General features: G+C 39.0%; 1 protein-coding gene across 1 annotated transcript in view; it reads right to left on the bottom strand.

Annotated features, from left to right (window-relative positions):
- Positions 1 to 4,108: 4,108 nt before the first annotated feature.
- Positions 4,109 to 25,453, bottom strand: part of LOC140241644 (phosphatidylinositide phosphatase SAC2-like) — a 111,844-nt gene continuing 90,499 nt past the window's right edge. Inside the window, exons 7-18 of the mRNA XM_072321385.1 lie at positions 24,813 to 24,999; positions 24,117 to 24,296; positions 21,961 to 22,153; positions 20,725 to 20,802; positions 19,625 to 19,745; positions 17,676 to 17,922; positions 16,800 to 17,007; positions 12,195 to 12,269; positions 11,673 to 11,746; positions 9,126 to 9,254; positions 7,114 to 7,201; positions 4,109 to 6,471 (exon numbers count right to left, since the gene is read on the bottom strand). Of these exons, the coding sequence (XP_072177486.1) occupies positions 5,223 to 6,471; positions 7,114 to 7,201; positions 9,126 to 9,254; positions 11,673 to 11,746; positions 12,195 to 12,269; positions 16,800 to 17,007; positions 17,676 to 17,922; positions 19,625 to 19,745; positions 20,725 to 20,802; positions 21,961 to 22,153; positions 24,117 to 24,296; positions 24,813 to 24,999 (2,829 nt within the window). The 3' untranslated portion in view covers positions 4,109 to 5,222. The remainder of the gene's footprint in view (positions 6,472 to 7,113; positions 7,202 to 9,125; positions 9,255 to 11,672; positions 11,747 to 12,194; positions 12,270 to 16,799; positions 17,008 to 17,675; positions 17,923 to 19,624; positions 19,746 to 20,724; positions 20,803 to 21,960; positions 22,154 to 24,116; positions 24,297 to 24,812; positions 25,000 to 25,453) is intronic.

Genomic DNA, 25,453 nt, shown 5'->3' with positions numbered 1-25,453 from the left:
TTTCTTACAAGCCACAAGCCCAGAATGAATAGATTTAAATCTTCAAAAAGCGAAAATGGCAAGATTTGTATATTTTTCAAAATGGCAAACACTGATAAGCCAGAACAATGGCTTGCATCCAATATTCAAGCAGCAAATAACACTAGATATTAAGTACTGTACTCCACATAATCTTCATACACAATATGGTTATCATCTCTCGTAAGCATGCACAGGGAAAAAACACTTCTAGGCCTTATTGCATAAAACCATGTTAACTGTGCAATGGTGATTCTACAAAGAATGGTAACAACCACTATTCCCTAGCCAATCAAAGCCTGGAAATTACTGATGGTTTCTATTGGTTGAAGAGTTACCATAGATTGTAAAATTACCATAACTTTATGCAAAGGGCCCTGGTCTTTTCCCTTGCAGTGAAGATTTTGACAGAACACAACTTGGCACTGCCATCTCTAATGGCTGATTAGTTTTACCTGTGAGAAATTTTTGCTTCATGCTGCACAAATCTAAAATAAGTACAAAATAGCAAAGCACTGCAGAAGAACAAAAACAGAATCCTGCAAAAGGAACACCTTTTTCAGAAAAGCATAGCTAGGTCTATGAAATCTCTTTGAGTAAAGCAAAAGATGTCTATCCTTAAATCACTGAAAGACAACAAGCAGGCTTCATGTACATGTAGAAAAATGCTAAAAACTGTATATTTTTAGAATATGTTTACAATAAAAAGAACTTGTGCTTTGTCATTTTCACTTCAGTTTTTAGAAATGTACATTGTCCAGTGAAGTACTTGTGGCCTACAGATCAAGGTAATGCCTCTAACAGTCTTCTCTGAGTTAAATACAATATGCTCTACATATACAATATCTTAAGTATGCATACATAAAGATGTTCTGTGGAATGTATGTTTTGGTTTACCTTTCCCCTCTCACTTGAAATAGCACACAATTACAGCATATAAATACCAAGGAAAATCCTGACATGCTTGCTAATGGTTGTCTCACAAACTTGCTTGTAACTTTAAAAGGTCTATTCATAAGAGATGGTACACACAAGACTAAAATGAAAAGACATAGGCCTACAGAAGACTCGCTCTATTTTTTTTTCCCTTTTTCGCAAGTGTTTGTATACACCAGAAATTGGCACATTAATAATCTATGTTTTTTTTTCATGGATTATTTATATGGAGGAAATACAGAAAGACAATTTGATGAAGTTTGAGATATCTTTGTCCAATTCCTGTTGGTGTAATTTACATTAATTTTGGTAATTTCACTTCTCATTTCTTGTAAAGTATCCTTCAACAGACAATTTATTACAAGAAAGCTGCATAAGTTTGGAGTGCTTATACCCCATCAAAATATAAATTCCTGCATTGCAAGTCATTAAAATGTCTTCAACACTCTTTTGAGCAGTTTGTACCATTCTTCTCAGACCTCCCCAAGTCCTGCTGATAGTTAGAGTACCAAGTCTTGAAATATGACATCAACCTGGAGACATATCTCTCAAACATCACTTGCACTGTAATCCTTCTTACAATCTATGTGATGATGTCATCAAAATCTTAATTAAAAATGACTAAAATGCTATTAAACATCAAACAAATCAAATTCTTGCATCACACTATTCAGATTTAAGGTGTTTTATAAAATTTCCATATTTGGAGTTGTTCAAAGAACTGTATTTCATCATAGATACCTGAACAAAATCCCAAGCAAGAAATAGCAGTGATACCTGTTCTAAAAGTTACTACTGTAAAAGTGGATATTTTCGCGCGACTAATTTTTCACGCTTGGCCAGTTAAGAAGAGTTTCGCGTGTCCTTAATTCAGCGGAATCAAGACATCAGTTACTCGAACATATGGCACGCAAAAATATTTGCGTGCTTTTATTTTCGCGCTAGCTTCTGGTTGCGCGAAATGCGAAAATTTCAACACTGCAAAAATGTCCACTTTTACAGTATACTGTGTTGATCTTAACAGTTATCCCTCAGTTTTGGGTGGCTGGTACTTATTTATACTTATAAATACACTGCATTTCTTTCTAAAAACTATTGGTATTTGTGGGATGAAGGCTTGTAAAATCATATTTCTTCTTCTTCCCCTGCCCCTTCTAAAACCTCAGCCCAAGCCCTTGCCCCTTATTATCAACATCCACTATGAACTTCTCCTACAACTACTACTACTCCTACTGCTCATCGTTTTACTTCTTCTTCTTCTTCTTTTTCTACTTCTACTTCTCCTTTTTCTCCTTCTCCCCCTCCTCATCCTTCTTCTTGAAGCTGAATGATAAAGTAGAGAATTCAAATGAAACACTGTGTTTCAAAGATATGATCCTTTGTGTGACATCACAGATCTACACAATATGCAAGGAACTGTTAAAGCAAAGTGTCAAAGCTTAATCAGTTTGGATTGAGATTTTCCATCTTCAGGATATTTCTGCATCACACATTGAAAAAAAACAACAACAATAGTTTTTCCTTGACATTGTCAGAAATTTAAATAGATTTAGATATGATCTAATTCTTTGAACTGATATATTAGTAAAAACAATAACAATAATGAATCTGAAAGAAATACACATTTTTTTTTATCACCGAGGACAAAGCAGTATACCAATTGGCCGAGTCAAAAGGGGCCTGAACTTTTGATCCCAACAGAATCTTTGTCAGAGGCAAAATGACAAACATGATAGGTAAGCAGATAAACTCGGTCCCCTTTTGACTCAATTTCACTCCACTGTCTTACTATTATTGCATATGTAATGCTCAGCAGCTTTCTTTTCTAAATCTGTGAAATGAGTATTGTTCCATATCACAGCAAAATAAAAGATGTATGGAACTTCCTATGGGGACAAAATTTGATGAATAATTTAATCTACTCTGTCTGCATTCAACGCCATACTGACCACAAATGGCTGATTTCATGATTTTTTTTTCTCTGTGAGGGGACTTTTCAGTACTTTGACGATATTCCAATACTCTGTCCTAATTCCCACTCTATCAACTGATGTCCAGCATCAAATGATTGCTTGTTTTCTCAAGCAATCAATATCTGTAAGTCATTTTATGCTTTGTAATACTTAAAAATTCGCAGACAGAAAATAAAACAATCTTTCTGAAATCTACCTAATATATGGCCTGAAGGAAAATAACACTAATAAAAGCCTATCAATATTTCAGAATAACCACCAGAAAATACACTTAGCATGAAGTATGATCTATTTTAGGAAGTTTTACTGTCTTGTTTTCAACACTGAAATTACACATTTCAGGAGTTTTCCAAGGGGATGACTCCACATAATTACATAAAGATCTACAAAACATGCATGTATACATCTAGGTTTAGGGTTTTGTCTTTCTTTCTTTTTTTCATTCTTAAATTGTACATCCATCAATTAAAAAAAAAAAAAAAAAAAATGATTTTGACTACCTGTTTTGTTCACATCCATTCAATATCCTTATTTGCCAAGATTGCACTTCAAACATTCTGCCCTCTCACAGAATGTGTGTGGTTTCAAACATTTCTTCCATTTATTCTACAAATTAATCTCCTATAAATTGCATTCATATTGCAGGAGAGTCCGGCAAGCAAATTTATGGTCTATCACTATTGCAATAAAATGTCTGAATACCATGTAACACGAAACCTAGATATCAGTCAATTTTCCTTCTTCAAACTGTCCTAACCTTCAATCTAGATTTATCACATCTTTTTTATACATAACAATTCAATGTATCAGTAGACTAACTTCTTACTCACTAACTGATTTCTCTACACCCACTCACAGGTACACATGTATTTACAATGTACATGAAAGGTATTACTTTTAATTACAAAGTGTAACTCTACATTACATTCTGCTCACAAGTAAGCTCTGTACATGAAGTGAAAATTATTTTCAAAAAATAATTCCTCTGTCACTAAACTCTGTACAATTTTACATGAGATTAAACATCTGATTAAAGAAAGAATAAGACAATAGGCAGCCACAACTCTGTCCACAAATCTCAAAGGGGTCCACAAGTTGGAAGTAATAACATTTGTATAAAAAAAAAAAAAATAAAAAAAAATCTTGACATTGTGCATGAATGTATGTGCATAAAGTGTGCATTATGAACAAACCAGCATGAAGCATCTGGCTCAAGTTTCTCTCTGGTACTACTGAAATCAAACATTAAAATATTTGACCACAGGGAAATACACTGTGGCTGAGCAGACATATTCAACTCATGTGCAAGCCTTGTATACAGGAAGTCTTACAGTTGGGCAATACACTTAAAATGTCTTCTTCTTTTCTTTTTCTTTTTTTTTTTTGGGGGGGGGGGTATTTTTCTTGTTTTAGATGATACATCAAGTCTCGGTACATTTTGTAAAACATGCTAAAAACCCTCTTGGGTCTCTTTAAGTCTATTAAACATTCATTGATGGTATGCTAGGCCATGACATAGGCTAACCAGTCAACATGGCACTGAAGAGTTATGACTTTTGATATTTGAGAACCAATATCAGGGACTCTTTCTTCTAATGATGCATATCACATGATGACTGATGTCAATCAAATTGGGAGGGGGGGTGGTGGGAGGAGGGATGTGTCCATTTCTCTCTGTATTTACAGAGCAAAAATCAATCAGCAGATTTAAAGAAAAATGTATGGGAATACTTCATCAAACTCTTCCTTGACAGAAGTGCTACAACAAGTAGCACAGTGTCAAAGTAGTGTTGCTTAAAATTCCAATCTCGTCTGTTGGTTTCTTCATGATAAAGCTTACTTTCTCCATCAACATGGCAGACTCTATCAACATAAGTTGCCAGTCACATGTTGCCTTGGGGTTTCAACCTCACTCTTCAAGCACAATGAGCAAATCAATTGTAACATGTCAGTCAATCTGCAAATAGCCCCTACAGCAGCCATAGTGCAGGGTCATACAATATTCATTTTTATAAACAAAGTTCTACAAGTACCAATGATAGAATTTAATTTCAGCACTGTAATGATGATATATTACATTGTATATCCTACAGCATGACAAGCTGTATTTCTTTTTCCACTGAATGGCTTTTTTTTCTCTTGGACTCCTCTACAACTCTCATTTTCACTCACTTTTAACCCTCTCCACAACTTTCTGTATTCTTTTCCATGATATATCATACATGTCATTCTAAAGGTGAGATCTAATCCCTCCATTAATATCAACACTCCATCACTGCTTTTTAATAAATGTCTTCACAGCTGTATAAACCTGGTCTTACACTCTCTCCTCATCTTCATCTCCATCTGCATCTGTTCCTTCTGCTGCTCTGCTCTAAGATTTGCCATCCGGTTGAAATTTATCGTCCCTAAGTTCCTAAAGCGAAGAGCAATCTTGGTGATGGCTGCCTGAGCTCCCTCCCGCTCCAAACTGTCTGTTTCTGTCTTCTCTGTTGACGTTGTACTCATGAAGCATTCCTGGAGGGAGTTCTCACTGTGGGCACGGAACGCTGCTCGATTTATTGGTGAGTGGGGGGAATCCACCAACAAGTGGTCATGGAAATTTTCTGGCAGAGGATTGACGGTGAGATCCATGGTGCCAAAGTGGTCCTCTACCATTGGAAGGTGTATAATAGGAGTTTGATTTTTGCGTGGAGATTTAATGCTTGGCCTACCCTGATGGGAATCGCTGACATTTCCACTCGTCTCTTCACTCTGGGAACCATCAACTGTATCTTCTTGAAAAACATCTTGGGAAGAGTTATCAGTCTCATCACTATTTCCCAGTGGTGTCATTGATTGAAGTGGTCTTAGGGCATTGTGTTTCACATGGCTGTCACCTGACATAAGTCTTGCTCGCCCCACAGGGTTAGCATTGTCTGATGGGGTTTCCCCGCGACGACTCCCTTTGCGTGAAGTGAGTCGTCGCAGACTGAGGCTCCTCTTGTTCCGTTCCTGGTCAACAGCCAAGACACCACACGTTGTCAGGATCACTTCTCCATCATGTGATAGCATGCTGGCATTCAGAGGGTCATCATCCACATTCTCTGCATTCCCACCCAAAATCTCCAGACAGTCACCAAGGCTCATACTGTCATATGATGTGTCACTTGATGAGGTGTCCAAGATTTCATCATCACTGTCACTGATGACAATGCCATCCAGTGCATCCTGACTGCCTTGTTCCCCTGAAAAGCCCTGGTTCTCAACCCCACCTGACTCCTGCTGGGGGATGGACTGACGCTTACGTAGCCGTACTTTCTTCAGTGGGTTGAGATTGGCCACCTTGTCCCCCATGGACTGGAAATATCGACTCATCACCTGTGCCCTGATTGGCTTGATGAGCTGACGGTTTGTCCCAGGGGAGCTCTGAGGCTGATTGGAGACATTGCCACGGTTTCTCTTTGCCAAGACAGACTCTGGTACAAACTTGTCCTGTAGCCACATGGTGAAGCGTTTCTGTGAAGTCAGACGGATCACTTCCTGGGAAGTCTTACTCTTCTTCCTATTGGACAGCAAAGGAGAATTTTATCATCTTAGATCAACACCTGTTTCTCCATAATCTTTTTGTAAGCTGGCAGTAATTCATAATTTTCTTTTCCAAGTCCAGTACACCCAATCATTCCTTATATCACTATGTTACCCACTTTGCTTCACACACTCCAATCAATTTACTTTGAAGATGCAATGCAGAACTATACTTTAATAAACAATATTAAAGTTTGGATTTATCTCACCACAGGAAAGAGATGCCAAAATGACATACCATCAACAGGTAAGGTGTATACAATTCTACCTCTGTTGCAAACACTTATAGGCAAGGAAATCAGTCAATAAGATTGAGTTCAAATTCCTGTACATCATGTATTTTGATTTACAACTGCAAGTTTAAGGCAGGCAATGACATACAATTTATATTGGTAAATTTCACTGTTAGTAAATGATACAATTTTAATACATTAAAATCTCTACAGGCAGGTAGTTCATCACAATCTGCAACCAGTGGGATACAATCAATTACATAGTGCCTGTAATGTGATTTCTAGATCAGCCTAGGTTTCTACGTGGTCTAGAGTTACAAGATAAACACATAATTATTGCACAATATGGTAGTTTAAATCACAAGCACCTACAGAACGACACTCACTTCTCCATTTTGTCTTCAACCACTTTTAGACCTAGGTTGTTGGCGGCTCTGGCTTTGGCAAGTGCTTCTACTACTGCGTGGAGAATATCTGGAAGATATCATCAAAACATAAAACAATGATTATTATAAACTGGTAGTCACAATTCTTGTATGTCATAGGAAAGAGCACACAAATCTTGAATATTTGATGGAATTAGCTCGTATTAGCATGTCAATTTAAAAAAAACTAGAAATGTCGCTAAGGCGACTGGCATGCCTCTGCCATAATGCATGATTCTCCTAATAGGTCTATAGTACATGTGGACAATGTGTGATTACATTTTCACAAAACTGGCAAAATATTAAAATGACAAGTTTGTCACAATTGTGGTGAATGTTCACCTTCCTTGACCGAGGTTTAATTGGATGAATAGGAGAGCATGTATTTGGGGATTTAAGGACTTTAACTTGACTTTGACCCATTCATAAGTTTATGCATTGAGTAATTATCAAGGTATGGAGAAAAAGTGCAATTTCTGTATTAAACGTGCATTGTTACCATTTTCATATGGCCTTTGACCCTAAAATTCGTAGGATAATCACTGTCAGGCAGAACATGCATAAATATGTAGGAAGTTTCAAGATAACTTGAGCCACTTCCCAGATATGGAGGAAAAAGTTAGTTCAGCACTTTATCTTGATCTTTGACCTTTTGACCTTTGAGGCAAAAAAAAAAAAAGAAAGTTTCCCCGAGAATCTCTATTAGGTTATACATGCATACACCAAGTGTAAAAAAAAATAATAATCCTGCTGGCATTGCATAAATATGAGGGAAAAAGTAAAATTTTGAAGTGTTGCCCTTGACCTTTGACCCCTGACCTTTGATCCCATGAACCCTAAATTCTCTAGATAATCACTGCCAGTCAGTACATGTATATATACTATGTTCCATGAAGATACCTTGAACAATTTCCAAGATACGGAGTTTTAATATTTTTACTTGACCTTTGACGTTTGACCTCATGACCCCAAACTTTCACCAGAGAATCTTAATTGGGTAATACATGCATACACTAAGTTTCAAGAAAATATCTTCAGGCATTGCATAGATATGGTGGAAATAGTGAAATTTTTCATATTTGACCTTGACCTTTTGACCTTTGACCTTGAGCATGTGCACCCAAAAGTTGATAGGCACAACTTCACCCCCTAATACACATACATGCCAAGTTTCATTAGGATACCTCAAAAGGTTTTTTTAGTTACGCTGTCCACAAAATTCATTACGGACGGACGGAAGGACAGACAGATGGACGGACGGATGGAAGGAAGGACGGACGGACAACCCGAAAACATAATGCCTCTGGCACCACTTCGTGGCGGAGGCATAAAAAAAGTTGATGACTTTAATGCTGAAATAATTTTTTGTACCCTGAGATATACATACACTTTAGTTATTCACATTTTAAAGTAGGTGCTGGTTATCATCAAGTGATCATAGTAGGCATGATAACACAAGCCCTATCATCATCATCATCATCATCATCATCATCATCATCATCATCATCATTCACGCTAATTAGATCATCATCATTTCCATATTCACTGCCACTCACACCACCATCACTGTCAGAATCAGCCCCATCATAATCATTTCATTTTTATAATCAGCACACCCACTATCTTTTCTCATCCAAACAACTACCTCACTATCACATCAACCAACATCACTATCATCAGAACCACCATCATCATCATTCTGATCCATGGCCATGTTCATCACAATTAGAATTATCACACATACTCTCACTACATTCACTATAAATATCATCATTACTATCATCATCAACAGTATCGTCATCATTACCATCACCATCACTACCAACACCAGCATCATCACCATCACCATCACTACCATCACCAGCATCATCATAATCACCATCACTACCATCACCATCATCATTACCATCATCATCACTACCATCATCATCATCATCATCATCATCATCATGACATCATGACAGCAGCCACACCTTCTGCTGCTTCCTTGGACTGGCTGGGCAGGGCCTTGAGGGTGCTGAAATAGCCCTCCTCCCCCTGGACAGAGTGATAGATGCGGACACAACGCTGTTTGGCATGGGAGAAGAACGTAGTTGCCGATCCTGATTGAGGAACAGAACATGAAAAATTTTACATTCTCACAAAATGAAGAGATAAGCTGGGCCTTCAAACCACTTTGCCAAAAACTACCACTTTGTCTCACTGCCAACCTACTTTATACAGATATTTAGAATTACATTGTGGAAATTCGCCAAATATGCTTTCTCCCTATGTCAGTCAAAAATTACCACTATTTTCACACAAACAAATTTTGAACAGAAATAAAAAGCAAAAACAAATGGAATATTGACATGAAAGGACAGCTGAAACTTGAATTGCACAGAATCAGATCACAGCTTCAAAAAAATCCCATGCAGGAACACAAACTTCATCACCCACTCTACAGCCATACACTTCTTTAAATTATATTTGATCAAATCACAATTTGACACCAACTCAAAGTCTACTGCTTAAGGTTAATTTTGTTAAAGTTTACAACAAGAGTGTGGGCTCTTTGCAAGTTGAAATGTCTCAATGAAGGCTAAGATCAGGGAAGGGCCTGTGCAATTTCTGGGACAAATCATCATACATATTCTTACATGCATCACAGGTTGTGCTTAAATAGCTTCAGTAGATGACATAGGCCTTGAAATGAAATTGATGGGTGTCCCCATGTCATTTTTATTGTTGTTTTTCCCTTTAAGAGCTGTGAGTGAAGTGAGGTAATCACTGTCGAGATAAGAGACAAACAAGTATGGAGGCAAGTTGTGCAATATCTTATCAGGACAAGCCCTGATTAACAACTTCTTGTTTGATGTTGACCCACTGATCACCATCAACCTTTGAAACAAAGTTGTCTTCACACAGAATGACTGCAGACTCCAGAATCAATTTTTGCTGGAAGGAATCAGTCTGGCATTTCTCTCTTCAACAGTTTCTTTCTCTAGGATGTTTGATTTCACCCTAATGATTCTCATTTAAAGATAATAAAAAGTTTTGGTACCTCAAAAGTTTCCCTGAATTTCCTTGTCTTGGTTTGTGTTTCACGTTAAAGTACGTTGTCTGTGAGAATTACTCGCCCCAAAGTGCTCTCATGTCTTAGTAATCATGCAATAATGGTTTCGTACCAGAGCCGTCGCCGTACAGCGTCGATAAATATTGTACGAAACCACTGACTGCGACCAGCAGCGTGCAGCCCATTGTACGCATAGCTAACTGCGACCAGCAGCCCCATACGCAAAGCGTAATGGGGCTTCGCATTGTAACATTCAGGATCATGACAGAATTAGTATCGCGGGTAAATGTCAATTTAAAATCCCAAAATTTCTTCGATTTGAAGACTTACCAATTAAGTTGAAGTATTGAAAACAGGCTTCGAACAACGTTTGGTTCTGCCAGTTGTTCGGTTCTGCCAATAGTCCCTTTCTTTTCAAATTGATGACTGAATGTGACTCGGTCGAGAGGACCTTGGGAGAGATACATACACCATGGACCGATGCATACACTGACTACTACGGCCAGCGCATGCGCACACAAACATCTTATCCGTTGATATGGGATTTGAAATTTGTGCGCATGTGATGTGTTCGCATGCACTGGCCGTAGTATTCAGTGTACATGGTGAATGTAGCTCTCCCAAGGTCCTCTCGGCCGAGTCACATTCAGTCATCAATTTGAACAGAAAGGGACTATAGGCAGAACCAAACGTTGCCCGAAGCCTGTTTTCAATACTTCACCTTAATTGGTAAGTCTTCAAATTGAAGAATTTTTGGGATTTTAAGTTAACATTTATCCCGCGATACTAAATCTGTCATGATCCTGAATGCTACAATGCGAAGCCCGATTACGCTATGCGTATGGGACTGCTGGTCGCTATGCGTATGGGGCTGCTGGTCGCAGTTAATTGCATGATTACTAAGACATGAGAGCACTTTGGGGCGAGTAAGTCTCACAGTGTTAGTCATATGAAAGGTACTTTAACCTGAAACACAAACTAAGACAAGGAAATTTTTGAGGTACCAAAACTTTTTATTATCTTTAACCGTTTGGAATATGTACATGTTGCCCCTCCTCACAATCTACGACACAAGACCCTAAAATTTTCATGTAAAAGTATGACAGTTTATCATTACGCCACTGCATGACCGCTAAAAGGAATGAGGGATGGGAATTCTCATGCCCCCTTCAGGGGCCATCTGTACTATTTGTTCCTCCCAGGTTTCATTCACATCTGATGGCGTATGTAAAGAGAAGATTAATATGCTATTTTGTAGCAATGGGCGTGTTCCGTGCTACTGTTGGCTTATTTTGATCAACTGGGAATTGTGGATTTTAAAGAAGAACAAGAAAATTGTAAATATGTCAAAGGAACCACGGAACACAGATGCTTAGAACCACCCATGACTGACTGCAATAGTTTATTTTAATCCTTTGTTGAGTCTGAGCTAACTAGGGGGAAAAGAAAGTAGTGCAGTTCTTACCTATACCCACAGCAGTCATGGCATCTATCGGGATCCTTTCATACTGGGTTATCTTCTCTGCTTCATCGTCATAGCTGTACATTAGAGAAATATTGCAATAACATAACATGGAAGTGAATGAGAACTGGTAAAAGAGAAGATTATTGAACTGCATTTCAGCAAAGTGAAGTTATTAAGTATGAATTTTAACATGACATCATTGACTGCTGACACATTACATGGTATTTTGTTCAAACACTAGTGGAAAACACTAGGCAGGGTACAAATTAATCCATTGAGCATAACACAGCAATACCAATCTTGGCTCAACTACACATGCAGTTCAGCTTTATCAGTTTATAAGACTGGTAGAAAACTCAAAAACTAACAAACATAAAACATAATATTTTAATATCACATTCCATACGATGTATATCCATCACGATAAGCTCGAGGTGATAACAAATCAATCACTTCTCAAGAATGAGAATTATAATTTAAAAAAAAAAAAAAATCATGTGTTACCCACGCAACGTTATTCACCTTGCAATATAGTACGCTTTCTCTGAGATAATCAGCAGGATATCCCGGTCATCATCCCCATTGTCATCCAGGTCCCTAACAAGGAAAAAACAAAAAAAAATTATATGACAAAACTTACTCCAAGGAATATTCAATCAGGATTCCCTTTATGAACCTGCATAAACCAACAGAACTTTATAGAATCACTCCAAACTTCTTAATCTGTTCAGGACTACACTACGTAATGCTTTGCTGAAAACTGGATATAAAAAAAACAAGAGACCCGCGGGTCTAGCGCTCACCTGAGTATCGCAAGTTCACCTTTCACACAGTCACTAATCTAAATTATTCACAGCTCTACTAAAATTTGACCAGGCATTCTCAAGTAGAAGATGAAAATGTACAATAAGGGCCCAATTTTTTTAAGATTTCTTAATTTGGGGGGATTGGGGGCCCCCTGGGGCCCTCTGGGTGGGGCATGGTGCACATTTTGATAAATTGAGATCCTGACCCCCTAGGGATGCTACCTGCAAAGTTTGACGAAAATCCATCATGAGGTTTTCAGGAAGAAGATGAAAATGTACATTTCAGGCCCCCATTTGGACCTTCCCAACCCCCGCCCCCCCAAGAAGGGCACCCCTGGATTTGCTATGAACAAAATTGAAACTACAGTCATTAATGTACTCACTCATAGTATTATCTTAGCTCTATAACTTCTAATTCTAGAGAAGTTTTTTAAAAATTCCTTCATTTTGGGGGGTTTGCCCCCCCCCCCCCCCCCCCCCCCGGGCCCCTGGGTGGGGCATGGTGCCCATTTTAACAAATTGAGATCCAACCCCATAGGGATACTACCTGCCAAGTTTGGTGAAAATTGGTCATGGGGTTCTCAAGAAGAAGATGAAAATGTATAATTTAGGCCCCATTAGGACCCCTCCCCACCCCCCTCCCCTGGGTCCCAAGGGGGGCACCCCTGATTCTGCCATGAACAAACTTGAAACTACAGTCATCAATGTACTAACTCATAGTATCAACTTAGCTCTATCACTTCTGGTTCTAGAGAAGAAGATTTTTACAGATTCCTTAATTTTGGGGGGTTTGAGCCCCCCTGGGGGCCCCTTGGGTGGGGCATGGTGCCCATTTTAACAAATTGAGTTCCTAACCCCCTAGGGATGCTACCTGCCAAGTTTGGTGAAAATTGGTCATGGGGTTCTCAAGAAGAAGATGAAAATGTATAATTTAGGCCCCATTAGGACCCCTCCCCACCCCCCTCCCCTGGGTCCCAAGGGGGGCACCCCTGATTCTGCCATGAACAAACTTGAAACTACAGTCATCGATGTACTAACTCATAGTATCAACTTAGCTCTATCACTTCTGGTTCTAGAGAAGAAGATTTTTACAGATTCCTTAATTTTGGGGGGTTTGGGCCCCCCTGGGGGCCCCCTGGGTGGGGCATGGTGCCCATTTTAACAAATTGAGTTCCTAACCCCCTAGGGATGCTACCTGCCAAGTTTGGTGAAAAGTGGTCATGGGGTTCTCAAGAAGAAGATGAAAATGTATAATTTAGGCCCCATTAGGACCCCTCCCCACCCCCCTCCGCTGGGTCCCAAGGGGGGCACCCCTGATTCTGCCATGAACAAACTTGAAACTACAGTCATCAATGTACTAACTCATAGTATTAACTTAGCTCTATCACTTCTGGTTCTAGAGAAGAAGATTTTTACAGATTCCTTAATTTTGGGGGGTTTGGGCCCCCCTGGGGGCCCCCTGGGTGGGGCATGGTGCCCATTTTAACAAATTGAGTTCCTAACCCCCTAGGGATGCTACTTGCCAAGTTTGATGAAAATCGGTCTTGGGGTTTTCAAGAAGAAGATGAAAATGTAAAAAGTTTACGCACGACGGACAACGCACGACACACGACGCACGACGCACGACGCACGACGCACGACGCACAACGCACGAAGGGCGATCGCAATAGCTCACTTGAGCCTTTGGCTCAGGTGAGCTAAAAACCTCTAAATTATATGAAAACTTCACTTGATGCAAGGTAATACTTTAAAAAAAAGAGCCATACATAAGTCAACAGCAAAAGCAGTGATTTCTAATGCAAAACAGCATTTCTTGTGATAATCTGATTCGATGAGAAGATTAAAACAGACGATAAGAGGATTACCTTATAGGTACTAGGTGACTTGTATAGAGAACAAATAATCTGCACAGCTTGAAGCCATACTGGGAACATATTTTGTCCAGATATTGAAACAGCCACACTTTTCCTTTGAATAACCAGGGAGGTGGAAGAAAGATGGAGATGGCACTCTGAGAGCTTCCCTCAGAGAAAAAATCAAGTGGTCTTACACCGATTAACGTCTTGAAATCCAACCCTCATTCTGTGATAAATATGTCAAAATCTGGCCTTATCGGTCCACCCATCACCCTCCGGCGCACTAGAGTGACGCAACATGATCTCCTTTCCAGGCCTTCCATAAACACACGCTCGTAAAAATCGGGCTTTGAAGCGATGCGTGGCACCGACAATATGACGTCATATTCAAAATTTTGGCAGTCTATTACATTCAGTGAAAGACGTCCCCCTTCGAAAGCTACAACTTATGGCTCAAGAATTGGGTAGCGTGGTATGTCTATACCTTTCGCTGGTTCAGCAGACTGTGCTGAGGAGATTGCCGTTTGAACCAGCGAAATCGGTACACAAACAACGGAGTTACTGAGCAGTAAGTTTTGTGCGCTAGAGATGTCATCATATTGTTTCTGTATCGATTATGAGAAATCCCGCACATTTCCGCAATTTTTTTATAGTTAGAGAGGTAGGCCTGACCTTGATCTTCAAAATGATATAAGTTACATGAGCGTGTTCGGGCGTGTTTTCAAACAGTTCGAGTGTAAAAGTAGTGCTTCATAGAGACCGAGGCGGTTTTTTTTTTTTCGTCTGCACCCGAGCGAGCTGGGGCTTTTCAGCGTACTCGTCGGGTTGTTGTAGGGCCGCCGCGTAGGCGTCGGGACAGCGTTCGTTGCCGTTGTTTCGGTGAATTTGAGTTACTAGTAAATACATATTGGAATAGAAAGTTGAGTGTTAAAAAGTGTAAATTAGACATATCAGCCTTGATTATAATAATTTTCCGTAGAGAATTAAAGATGATATCTATAAAAGCCTAGATGTATGATGCTGTAAGTATATTTTAGGGGGGAAAACAGAGCTTAGTATACAGTGTTTCGCCTCACTCTCCCTCGATCATTCATCGGTAAATACCGGTAATCGGCTTGACTCTACCCCATGCTAACGTTACAAAAAATTGAATTAAAAAGTAGTAGAGAACACCTCTGGAGCTAGTAGAATCTAACGTTTAACAGTGGTTAGATTCTAGTTTGTGAAATATTAGAGTCTACTAGCTAGGACTAACGTTAGGTATGCTTTTGCTAGGCAGCATACCTGAGGTGACGCTGCGCTATTAAACAGTGTCCTGAGCCTTGCCCTTGCCTTGGCCTCCAATTTCCAAGCCAAGGCCCAACTAACTTTCTGAGTTTCAGTTTCAATTGCAAATCAAATTTCGTTAAGTTGCTGTGTCAATGTGATTTTGAATTTGCTAAAAGCAATTCCTCCTCAACAAACTCGTCTCCGTCAAAATCACGATCGCCAGAACCACCACCACTGCTTACACCACTGCTTTACAGAATACACTCTATGAGTTCTGTGCTTACACCGTAGGACGCCATTTTATTCCCCGACCACAATGCATTTCGCGTCGTGATTTCCGCCACAAGATTTACGACTTGCAGTGCGCCGAGCGTGAGTAATGGGATTACGGGAGGGGGAAAAAAACGCTGTCGGGGCCACGCATGACTTCAAAGGAAACTCAGAAGAGCACACTCCATCTTTCTTCCACCTCCCTGGAATAACTACTGTTGTTTCCATGAGTTTAGCTCAGCTTAAAATGATGGCTATATTTGGATTTTATAATCTCATTGTCATTCACTGCACCATACCTTTCAACTTGCTAACAAACTGTCAAGCTTTCTGGTCATGATTGGGGGCAAAATGCTGATTTTCTTTGTCTTTGTTATTTTGATGTGTATGTAATCCTTTGCACTATAATCACAGGATCGCATTGTTATTGTCCAAGATCTTCACCAGCTCCTGAAAGTTATATTCAACCTTGTTTCTCTTACAAAAAAACAACAACACAACAACAACCAACAAACCAAACACACAAACAAATGGCTATGAATTGATAAGTTGCAAATCTGAACTAGTCACATTTCTTCCACATACCCACAAAATCTCATATGGAAATGAATGTGACCAAGAGGGTTTGCACTGTGACATGAATAATATTTTCCCTTTAAATTTGGTAAGCTTTCATATATTTGGGTTTTTTCCACACTCTTTGTCTATCTGTTTGATTCTCTATCTTTCTCCTTGTCTCAGTAAACTTGCAGCCCTAACCAATCCTACAAGTGGAGTACATGGCAAAATATCAATTAATAAAGGCTGAAGTCATGGAGGTCAAATGTTTATTTAGATGGTTATCTTCCTCCAATGAGACTTGAGGATGTGTGTCTATTGTTAAGACTACCCTAAAGAAGGTTGCCAGGGGCAACCTGTCAGCATACCCAGAGTCACAGTCGATGAGGGCCCATCCTCCAAGATACATCCTAGCCTCTGTCTTTGGCAGAAGCAGTCTGGAGCACTGCTGGATTCTCTGTTTGATGTCTTCCTCATCTACCCCATCCCAAACATCTTGGCCCATCTCAGCAGAGGCTTTCTGCTCATCAATCACAGATAGGTCCTCTTGTACCTCCTGGTTACCAAGCATCAGGTCTGTGGAAGAACATCAGTAGAAAGAGCATCACCAAGAGTTAACAGGTGAGGGTGTAAAAACACTACACTGAGTGATTATGTAATTCATTACCGGTAGTCATAAATCTAAGCACTGGTCTGCCTCTGAAATGCATTTTAAAAAATGAAATTTTTCAACATTAACCACACGCTATCAAATAAAAAACAAAGAATGAGTTTAAAACAATTTCACAAACTATATGAATTCTGAAAATGAACTTATAGGATATTCTTGGTACAAATAATTGGACTGCATACCAAAGGCACTATAATTGCAATGAAAGTAATGTTTAATCACTATGTCAGCCAAAATACACGATGGATAGATGCCATAGAGAATGAGGAAGTACATACTCAGTAATCATATCCACTGATAAGTATGAAAAACACCCATCAAGAGAGACATAACAAGGAGTCATGTTCATCACCTCTTTCCCATACATATTTAACTACATTACATCACAAGCTATCATTTCCTGGATAAAATATTCATCACACTGACCATCTTTGGGTAAATTTGCTGAAGAGAGTCATAAGTTTACTATCATCCATGATGTTCTATAGAATGTCTTGTAGTAAAGAAGCAACCAAAACCACACATCTTGACAAACTAGTCAGAGTGACAACACAGAAACATTCTTCACACTTACCGATAGCCACCTGACGAAAGGCATCCTTAAACTGGTTCTGCACGTAACGATTAGCTGAGTTGTAGCCATCTTTCATGAGGCCAGTGAACTTACGCTCACCAGTACGGGTGTAGTCCCCCTTGAGGGCAGCGGTGCCTGCATACTGGCGACTGATGACATCACCATTATTGGCCCACATATCCTGGTAGATGGAGCGGATGTTGGGGATGAGACTTTGGTCTGGTAAGAGGAGCCCAAGCTTACGCAGCTGTAAAGAAAAACAAGTAAAAAACAATGCAATGAGCAAAGAGGTTCAGTCATGACTTTACTCTCACTTGGCTGATAGGATCTATGTCTGTGCATGCAAAGGAATAAGACTACTGTAAAAGTGGATATTTTCGCATGACATTTTTCGCGCTGGGCCGGGTAAGAAGAGTTTTGCATGTTTTTAATTCAGCGGAATCAAGACATCAACTACAGGAACATATGGCAAGCCAAAATATTCACATGCTTTTATTTCCGCGCTAGATTCTGGTTGCTCGAAATGCGCAAAAATTTCAACAATGCGAAAATTTCCACTTTTACAGTATATATTTACTTGTTTGAAGACAGGACGGCACTTAATCACTGGTTTCTATGCTTGAAAGCAACAATCTACATACCAATGTACAGAGTAGTACTCTCATACCACCATCAAAGAGGCTTTCTACTTCTCAATGGCCTTTCAAGAGAGTGCAATTTCCTCAGGTATTTGAAAGTGAAAGTAAGATGGTCTACATTTATTCTTTCCAAGTACTTCCTCGGCCTCTTCCTTGTGATAATAAAGTAATACAATAATGCCTTACAAAATACACATAACACTTGTTGCCCCAAGTATGAGAAATTGCTGCTTTCATTTATGGGAAAACATCCCACTCAATGAATGTATAGGCCACTGTATCATGCATAGAATGTCTGTAACAGCACAGTCTCCTGGGGAGGTATGAGAATAAATAGCACGTCTTAAGAGTTCATAGCATACACTGCGCCTTGTGCTTACACCTCACAATTTACAGTAATAGCATCAGAAAGCATGACCCCACTCCAACAAAAACAATAACACAGACCTAAAAATAAAGAAGAAAATTCAAACTAAGCCAATCTTTGATATGACTGACTCTCTCACGATGTTCTAATCTTCTAATCTCTTTCTCTATCTCTCACAGTCATAACCTCTCATTCAGCGTGTTTCTACAGAACCCCAAATTCCGGGTCTATCGGATTGTATCCAATAGAAGAGCCTGTAGAAACGCACCAGTATCGGTTTCTTTCAGATTCCCATTCCCATTCCCATTCCCATACTGATTATCGTAACCGTCTCCAGAGGTAGTTCTTTCCAGGTCAGTTCCCCGTTTCAGCACTGTGGAAACAAGCCGGGTTCAATAACCCGTTACAGCTAGCTGATGTGAGGTCGCAGTATGACCTGGATGTTTTATCTGAAGTCACAATTGATGTCAACGTGCTTCATGAGACACAGTGCTAAACTAGACTGCACAAACACCCTCGATCAGCAATCGTACCAGCCGTCATAATGAATGTTTATTTACCCACAATGCACGTAGTCAACTTTCCAGACATCCAGTCACAACTGCATACAGGCATAGAATCAGACGGATTCTAACCGATTATACGCTTTCTGTGGAAACGACCTGGGTCTGCGTTAGCGCAGTATTTTATTACGCGTTTGCAAATTCTAGGTCTATCGAATTCTCTGTAGAGACACGCTGTATTATTTTATATATATCAACATCTGACTTTGTAACTCGTATATCAAATTAGCATAACAGTGATTTACCAATTAACTGGCATCCCATTTTCTATCTGATCTCATTGCAGGTTGTTTGCTGTAAAACTTTCTTGTTTAGTTGTTGTTGTTGTTTTGTTTGTTTGTTTCTTCAATTTGTATCTGACACATCATTACTAGACCCTACCTGAGTCCTGAGTACAACTCTTGCCAGAGCTGTCTGAACAACATTGGTCCTGTCCAGGCAGTCCATACAGTTCACTCGGAACACTCCTCTCTGCTCCAAAATCACCCCCTCAGCATCAGCCCTGGTGCGAAAAACAAACTTGCAAATTATATCTTGTCCCCATGGAAACATTTCATCTCAATATGTAATCAGAAGCTTTTCAGGCACTTTTCACAAAATCCTGCAAAATTAATGAAAATGAGCATTCACTCACTGCACCATGCTGTTACCCTTTAAAGCAGATGCTAAGGATTATCTTTACTAGAATTTAGATTAGAATTGATAAATTAGCTGGAATGGAATATCTGTTGGGCATAAATATAACCACTGTGTAGCAAAAAGGCTATGACTGTATTCAAAGTCTTATGAACATTCTGTCATCTTGGTTTGAAGTAAGGTTGAAGCTGAGTTGATTACAAATAAGATAGTTTCAACAAAACTAACAAAATATGATGAAAATTACAAAGATTAACCCGTTGAGGATGAGTCCTGATTGTACTCGAGGTGTCTATGGGAAATGTGTGTTGTAGCAAAATCAGCCCATCCTCACCAGGTTAAGATAAAGATCTCTGTTTTACATGTTCATATTAAGAATATAGGATGGCTTTATCAAAAGAGCTTTTCATGGGCTGCACTCTCAACAATTCACCAAACAGTAATGCATAACAAAATTGTAAAACCTTTGCTTTGTGTAACAAATCTCTTTGGAATATGTTTCATGTTGCACTACTTGTTTATTAGTGCAAATTAGGAATTGTAGGACAGTTTCACAAGTAGTTAAATTTGTGATTGAGAAAAAAGGACAAAATGAGAAAGAATCATTCTAATTAATTAGAGAATTAACACTCCTAAAGAGAAAAGCAAATTTCTGATTCAACAATGATATACAATGCATTTATGTCACAAGACGCAATATTTTGGCGACCGACTTATGAATTTGCAAATATCAGTCAACTCACAATATTAAAATATAAAAGCAAATCAAAACAAAATCACTGTGAAATATATCATATATACCATATAGCCCCACATAAAACAATTTAGTTTGTTCTCTGACTTACCAACAATATCTCATCTCTTTGATAACATCCCTGATACTCTCCAGCAGTACAGACACCCTGTCAAATCGCATGCCTCGGCTGTGAATGAAATAATCATACAGAACTTCAGCTTTTATCTTTACACTTGATTATTTCACAAAAATTCATGGTGCCCGTCATGATCTGGCAGTAAATTTGTCCCTTATTCACTCTACTACACTCGTAACCATTAGTGACAAGTGTACATAAAAATGTGTGGAAAACCATTAAATAAAAAGAACTGAACTACTATCTTTCAGTATTCTCCACCACTTAAGGTTGTCAGTAAATGCAAGTCAAAAGGGTTGCAAAGTGTCTTATTGATATGAAAAGCTAATGGTTTTCACTTGAGAGAAAAAAGTGTGAGGATTTCAAAGCATACAATAAGACTATCTACTTCTCATGGGCATAACAAATTGTGACTGATAGCTTTGTGCTCTCACTGGGAGTCAATACTCCTCAATGACAAAATAGTGAGAAACTCAGAGTAATGGTGTGAAAGTGACCACTAGACAAAAGACTAGTGAATTACGTGAGGAGATTTCAAGAAAAAAACCTGAACTATCAAGAATTTCTGACTTGTTTTACATGCTGAATATTGCATTGCAAACATGCCCTTGTTTTTTTACCATGGCTACTTACTAAAACACTGAATAATCGGTGCTTATTTACACCAATGAAAGGCAATTTGTCAACCAGTTATAATACTAATAACAACTCGACACAAAAATCATTGATTTGAATAAAGTTGAATATTTCCATCATAGACAGAAGTGTAAGCACTGTGGAAAGCAGAAGAAGGTGTTGCATTGAAGAAATTACCTCAGTTGACTGTAAACATATCAGCCAATCAAAAACAAGGATTTCTTGAGTGCTTTTCTTGGTCAGATTCGTACATTAAACTTGTGAACCCTGAATAAACAAGCCCCTCCCAAACAGGACAAGAGGTTACTTGAAAAGAAAAAAAAAACGAATTTCAACAATTGCAAAGATTTTACTGAAAGATGGAAACATCTTTAAGGTTGTTTGTTTGTTTGTTTGTTTGTTTGTTTGTTTTTTTTTTGGGGGGGAGGGGGAGGGTAAGGGAGGAAGGACATTATTTGCTTGTCAGCTAGCTTCAGAATATTTTCAATCACTACATCTCTTTGAATCCTCCTAACATGAAACACATGGAATCAAGCTTAAGCAAAACTGTTGATTGACTCAAATGCTACTAACCAGTACTCGTGGAAGTCAAAGGTGATATAGGTAAGTTTGGAGCTGTCATACATCAGGACATGTTTCATGAAGGCAGAGCCTACAATGGCCTCTCTGCCTGCCTGCTCAATCAGGCTGACGATGGCAACGTGGCGGTACAGCTTCAGCTGCTCCTCAAAGTGAGTCTTGAATGCTTCTTGGGTCTCATCATCCTCTACAAAAGAAGGTCATAAGGCAACATGAGCTTCAAAAGGAAATACATCCACATGAGTCATTAAAACTTAAGTAGATTGATATCTTCAAATCTTATCACAGATAACCAGTGAATTGACAAGGTTTGACTAAGCTTCTTCAATGCAGTGCAATCAAACAGGTCAGTACCTTCCAAAAAGACTGCATAAATCTCAACAAAATTAAGCAAAGCAAACAAAAGCCCCTTTCAAATATCAATATATGCATTTAAAGTTTATACACACTTTTCTTAAGAAGATAAAGTTCATGGCAATTTTGTATGTCACAAGGACACTTTTCCAAAGAGAAGCATTTATCCAGTACACAGTATTAAAGGGTGTGTACAGTTCTGGTCGAGGTGAGGATTTAGCTTTCAACGTTTTGCGAGATATTCAGAAACCACTCTCTGAGATGTCAAAGAGCATGCAGTTCTAAGGGGTATCAAAAGTTTATTCAATGAAAATCGGTTTTGAAATGGCTGAGATATCCAAAAACAAGGTGAAACAAAGAGATCCTAATAAAGTTGTGGCATGTCGCCTTTTATTATTAGCACTTTTTGGGATATCTCAGCCATCTGAAAACCAATTTTCATCAAACAAGGAAAAGTAGAATTTACGCGGTGCGTAATATATGTCCCCGCCGGAAGTAGCATTTTGTAGCAAAATGTACAATACAGGTCACAAATCAAGGTCAAAGGTCAAAGAAATCAAAGGTCAAAATTCTGTGTAGAAGTTTTGAAGCCCTCACCTGCTGCCATCACATAAAGCAAACGGAATCGAAATCGGGTTAAAAATGGCAAAGGAGTACAAGTGTAGCATTTTGTAGCCATTGTACAATATAGGTCAAAAATCAAGGTCAAAGGTCAAAGAAGTCAAAGGTCAAAATTCTGTGTAGAAGTTTTGAAGCCCTTACGTATCGCCATCACATAAAGCAAACAGAATCAAAATCGGGTTAGAAATGGTGAAGGAGTAGCATTTTGTAGCCAATGTACAATATAGGTAAAAAATCAAGGTCAAAGGTCAAAGAAGTCAAAGCTCAAAATTCTGTGTAGAAGTTTTGAAGCCCTCACCTAGTGCCATCACATAAAGCGAGCGGAATCGAAATCGGGTTAGAAATGGCGAAGGAGTAGCATTTTGTAGCAAAATGTACAATACAGGTCAAAAAATCAAGGTCAAAGGTCAAAGAAGTCAAAGGTCAAAATTCTGTGTAGAAGTTTTGAAGCCCTCACCTAGTGCCATCACATAAAGCGAGCGGAATCGAAATCGGGTTAGAAATGGCGAAGGAGTAGCATTTTGTAGCAAAATGTACAATACAGGTCAAAAAATCAAGGTCAAAGGTCAAAGAAGTCAAAGGTCAAAATTCTGTGTAGAAGTTTTGAAGCCCTCAACTAGTGCCATCACATAAAGCAAACGGAATCGAAATCGGGTTAGAAATGGCGAAGGAGTAGCATTTTGTAGGAAAATGTACAATATAGGTCAAAGGTCAAGGTCAAAGGTCACAACTGAAATTCTGTGTAGAAGTTTCAAAGCTCCCACATAGTGCTATCATATAAAGCAAACAGAATCAAAATTGGCTCATAAATGACGGAGAAGTAGCAAATTGAAGATTTTGATCACACACGGACGCACACACGGACACACGGACACACGGACGGACACACGGACACACACACGTACGGAGCCCGTTTCATAGTCCCCTGCTCGAACTCGTTCCGCGGGGACAATAAACGTTGAATCCTTCTTAAAATTACATGCTTTTTCATATTTCATAAGAGGCTTTTCATTATCTCACTTAGGAATGTTCAAAAATGAATCCCCACCTCAACCAGTACTGTACAGTCCCTTTAAGAAGTATAAAATAACAGTCAGGGCAGGTAAATGATAAATTTGTTTTTACATGTACTAAATGACTTTATCATGATCTTTGAGGAATATTGTAAATCTTGCCTCGATCAATTCTAGGTGGAGGTTTATACTTGATGCCAGGCTGACTCCAGAAGACTGGCACTGACCCCCGGACCTGGACAAAAGACACTGAGTGCTCTGCTGTCTGTAGTATCTGTTCTGTCTCTACGTAGTTGGCACACGCTCCATAACTATCAATGCCCCTCCTCCTGTATCTAGTCCCTGAAGCATCAGAGGAAAGAACCATATGATGTTGGTGAGTCCACATTTCTCTAAAATCTCTCAAAATTAATTCCTCTTTGGTGAGGGAAATCTGACTTCATTCCATGACATTTCTCTTTATTACTTTTTGTTTACAAACAGAGACAAAATCTGATCCTAACATCAGATATTATATCATAAATACAAAATTGTTACATTTCACATCAATTTCATCTCATGGATATTTCTATTCCAATGAAACCACACAAGAATGCCTGATGACAAATTACATGCAAAGATCATCTCCCATAGAGTGACATACTTCATAGGAAAAGGAAACAACATACATTTTGTTACTAGAATTAACACAAATCACAAGTCTCTGTATTATACACACATCATATTCCCTTGCTATTAACCGCATTGTTAGAATCCAGTATCATTTGAATCATTTTCAAGCTGAGGATCAAAATGAGGTGATTGTGTGGTCCCCATGAGACAAGAAAGGAGAGAAGCAAGAGGAATCTGGGATCCAACCTGCTCTGTACTTGCTCCTCCTAGAGATCAGCATGAGATTAAACTTAATGTCTGAATCATCGCTGTCCCCTCCGCTACCGCCACTCTGAGCGCCCTCTTCTGGGCCGCCAAAGGACATGCGGCACTCCCGGATCTGGACACACCCTTGGACCACTGGGATGGTCCATGGTTTGGCAAGCTCTTTGTCCTGAAACAGATCAAAGCATAAAATATTCCACTCCATGTTAAGATTGACAAGAGTTTGTCCTGAAGCAACTCAAGGCATACTGCATTCTGCTCCATGTTCAAGTTGACGTTATACTGTACAAGTGGATATTTTAATGTGAGTAATTTTTCGTGCTCGTCCTGGTACATGTAAGATGACTTTTATGTGTTCATAATTCCACAGGATCAAGACATCAACTACTGGAATATACAGCAAGCCAAAAATATTTTATGCTTTTATTTTCGCACTAGTTTCTGGTTGCGTGAAATGTGCAAAAAATTTCAACACTGAGAAAATTTCCACTTTTGCAGTACGAGTAACCTAAAAAACAGAAAAACAAAACTTTCATTGAAATCTGGCATAAAATAAGAAAGTTGTTGAAATCTTTCGGTAATATATGTATACATGTCCTTTTTAGAGTCAGCTTTCAGTAACT

The sequence above is a fragment of the Diadema setosum genome, chromosome 18 (assembly GCF_964275005.1).
Source record: "Diadema setosum chromosome 18, eeDiaSeto1, whole genome shotgun sequence".
NCBI classification, from domain to species: domain Eukaryota; kingdom Metazoa; phylum Echinodermata; class Echinoidea; order Diadematoida; family Diadematidae; genus Diadema; species Diadema setosum.
The sequence above is the reverse complement of the archived record's forward strand: the minus strand, read 5'-3'. Positions and strand labels throughout refer to the sequence as shown.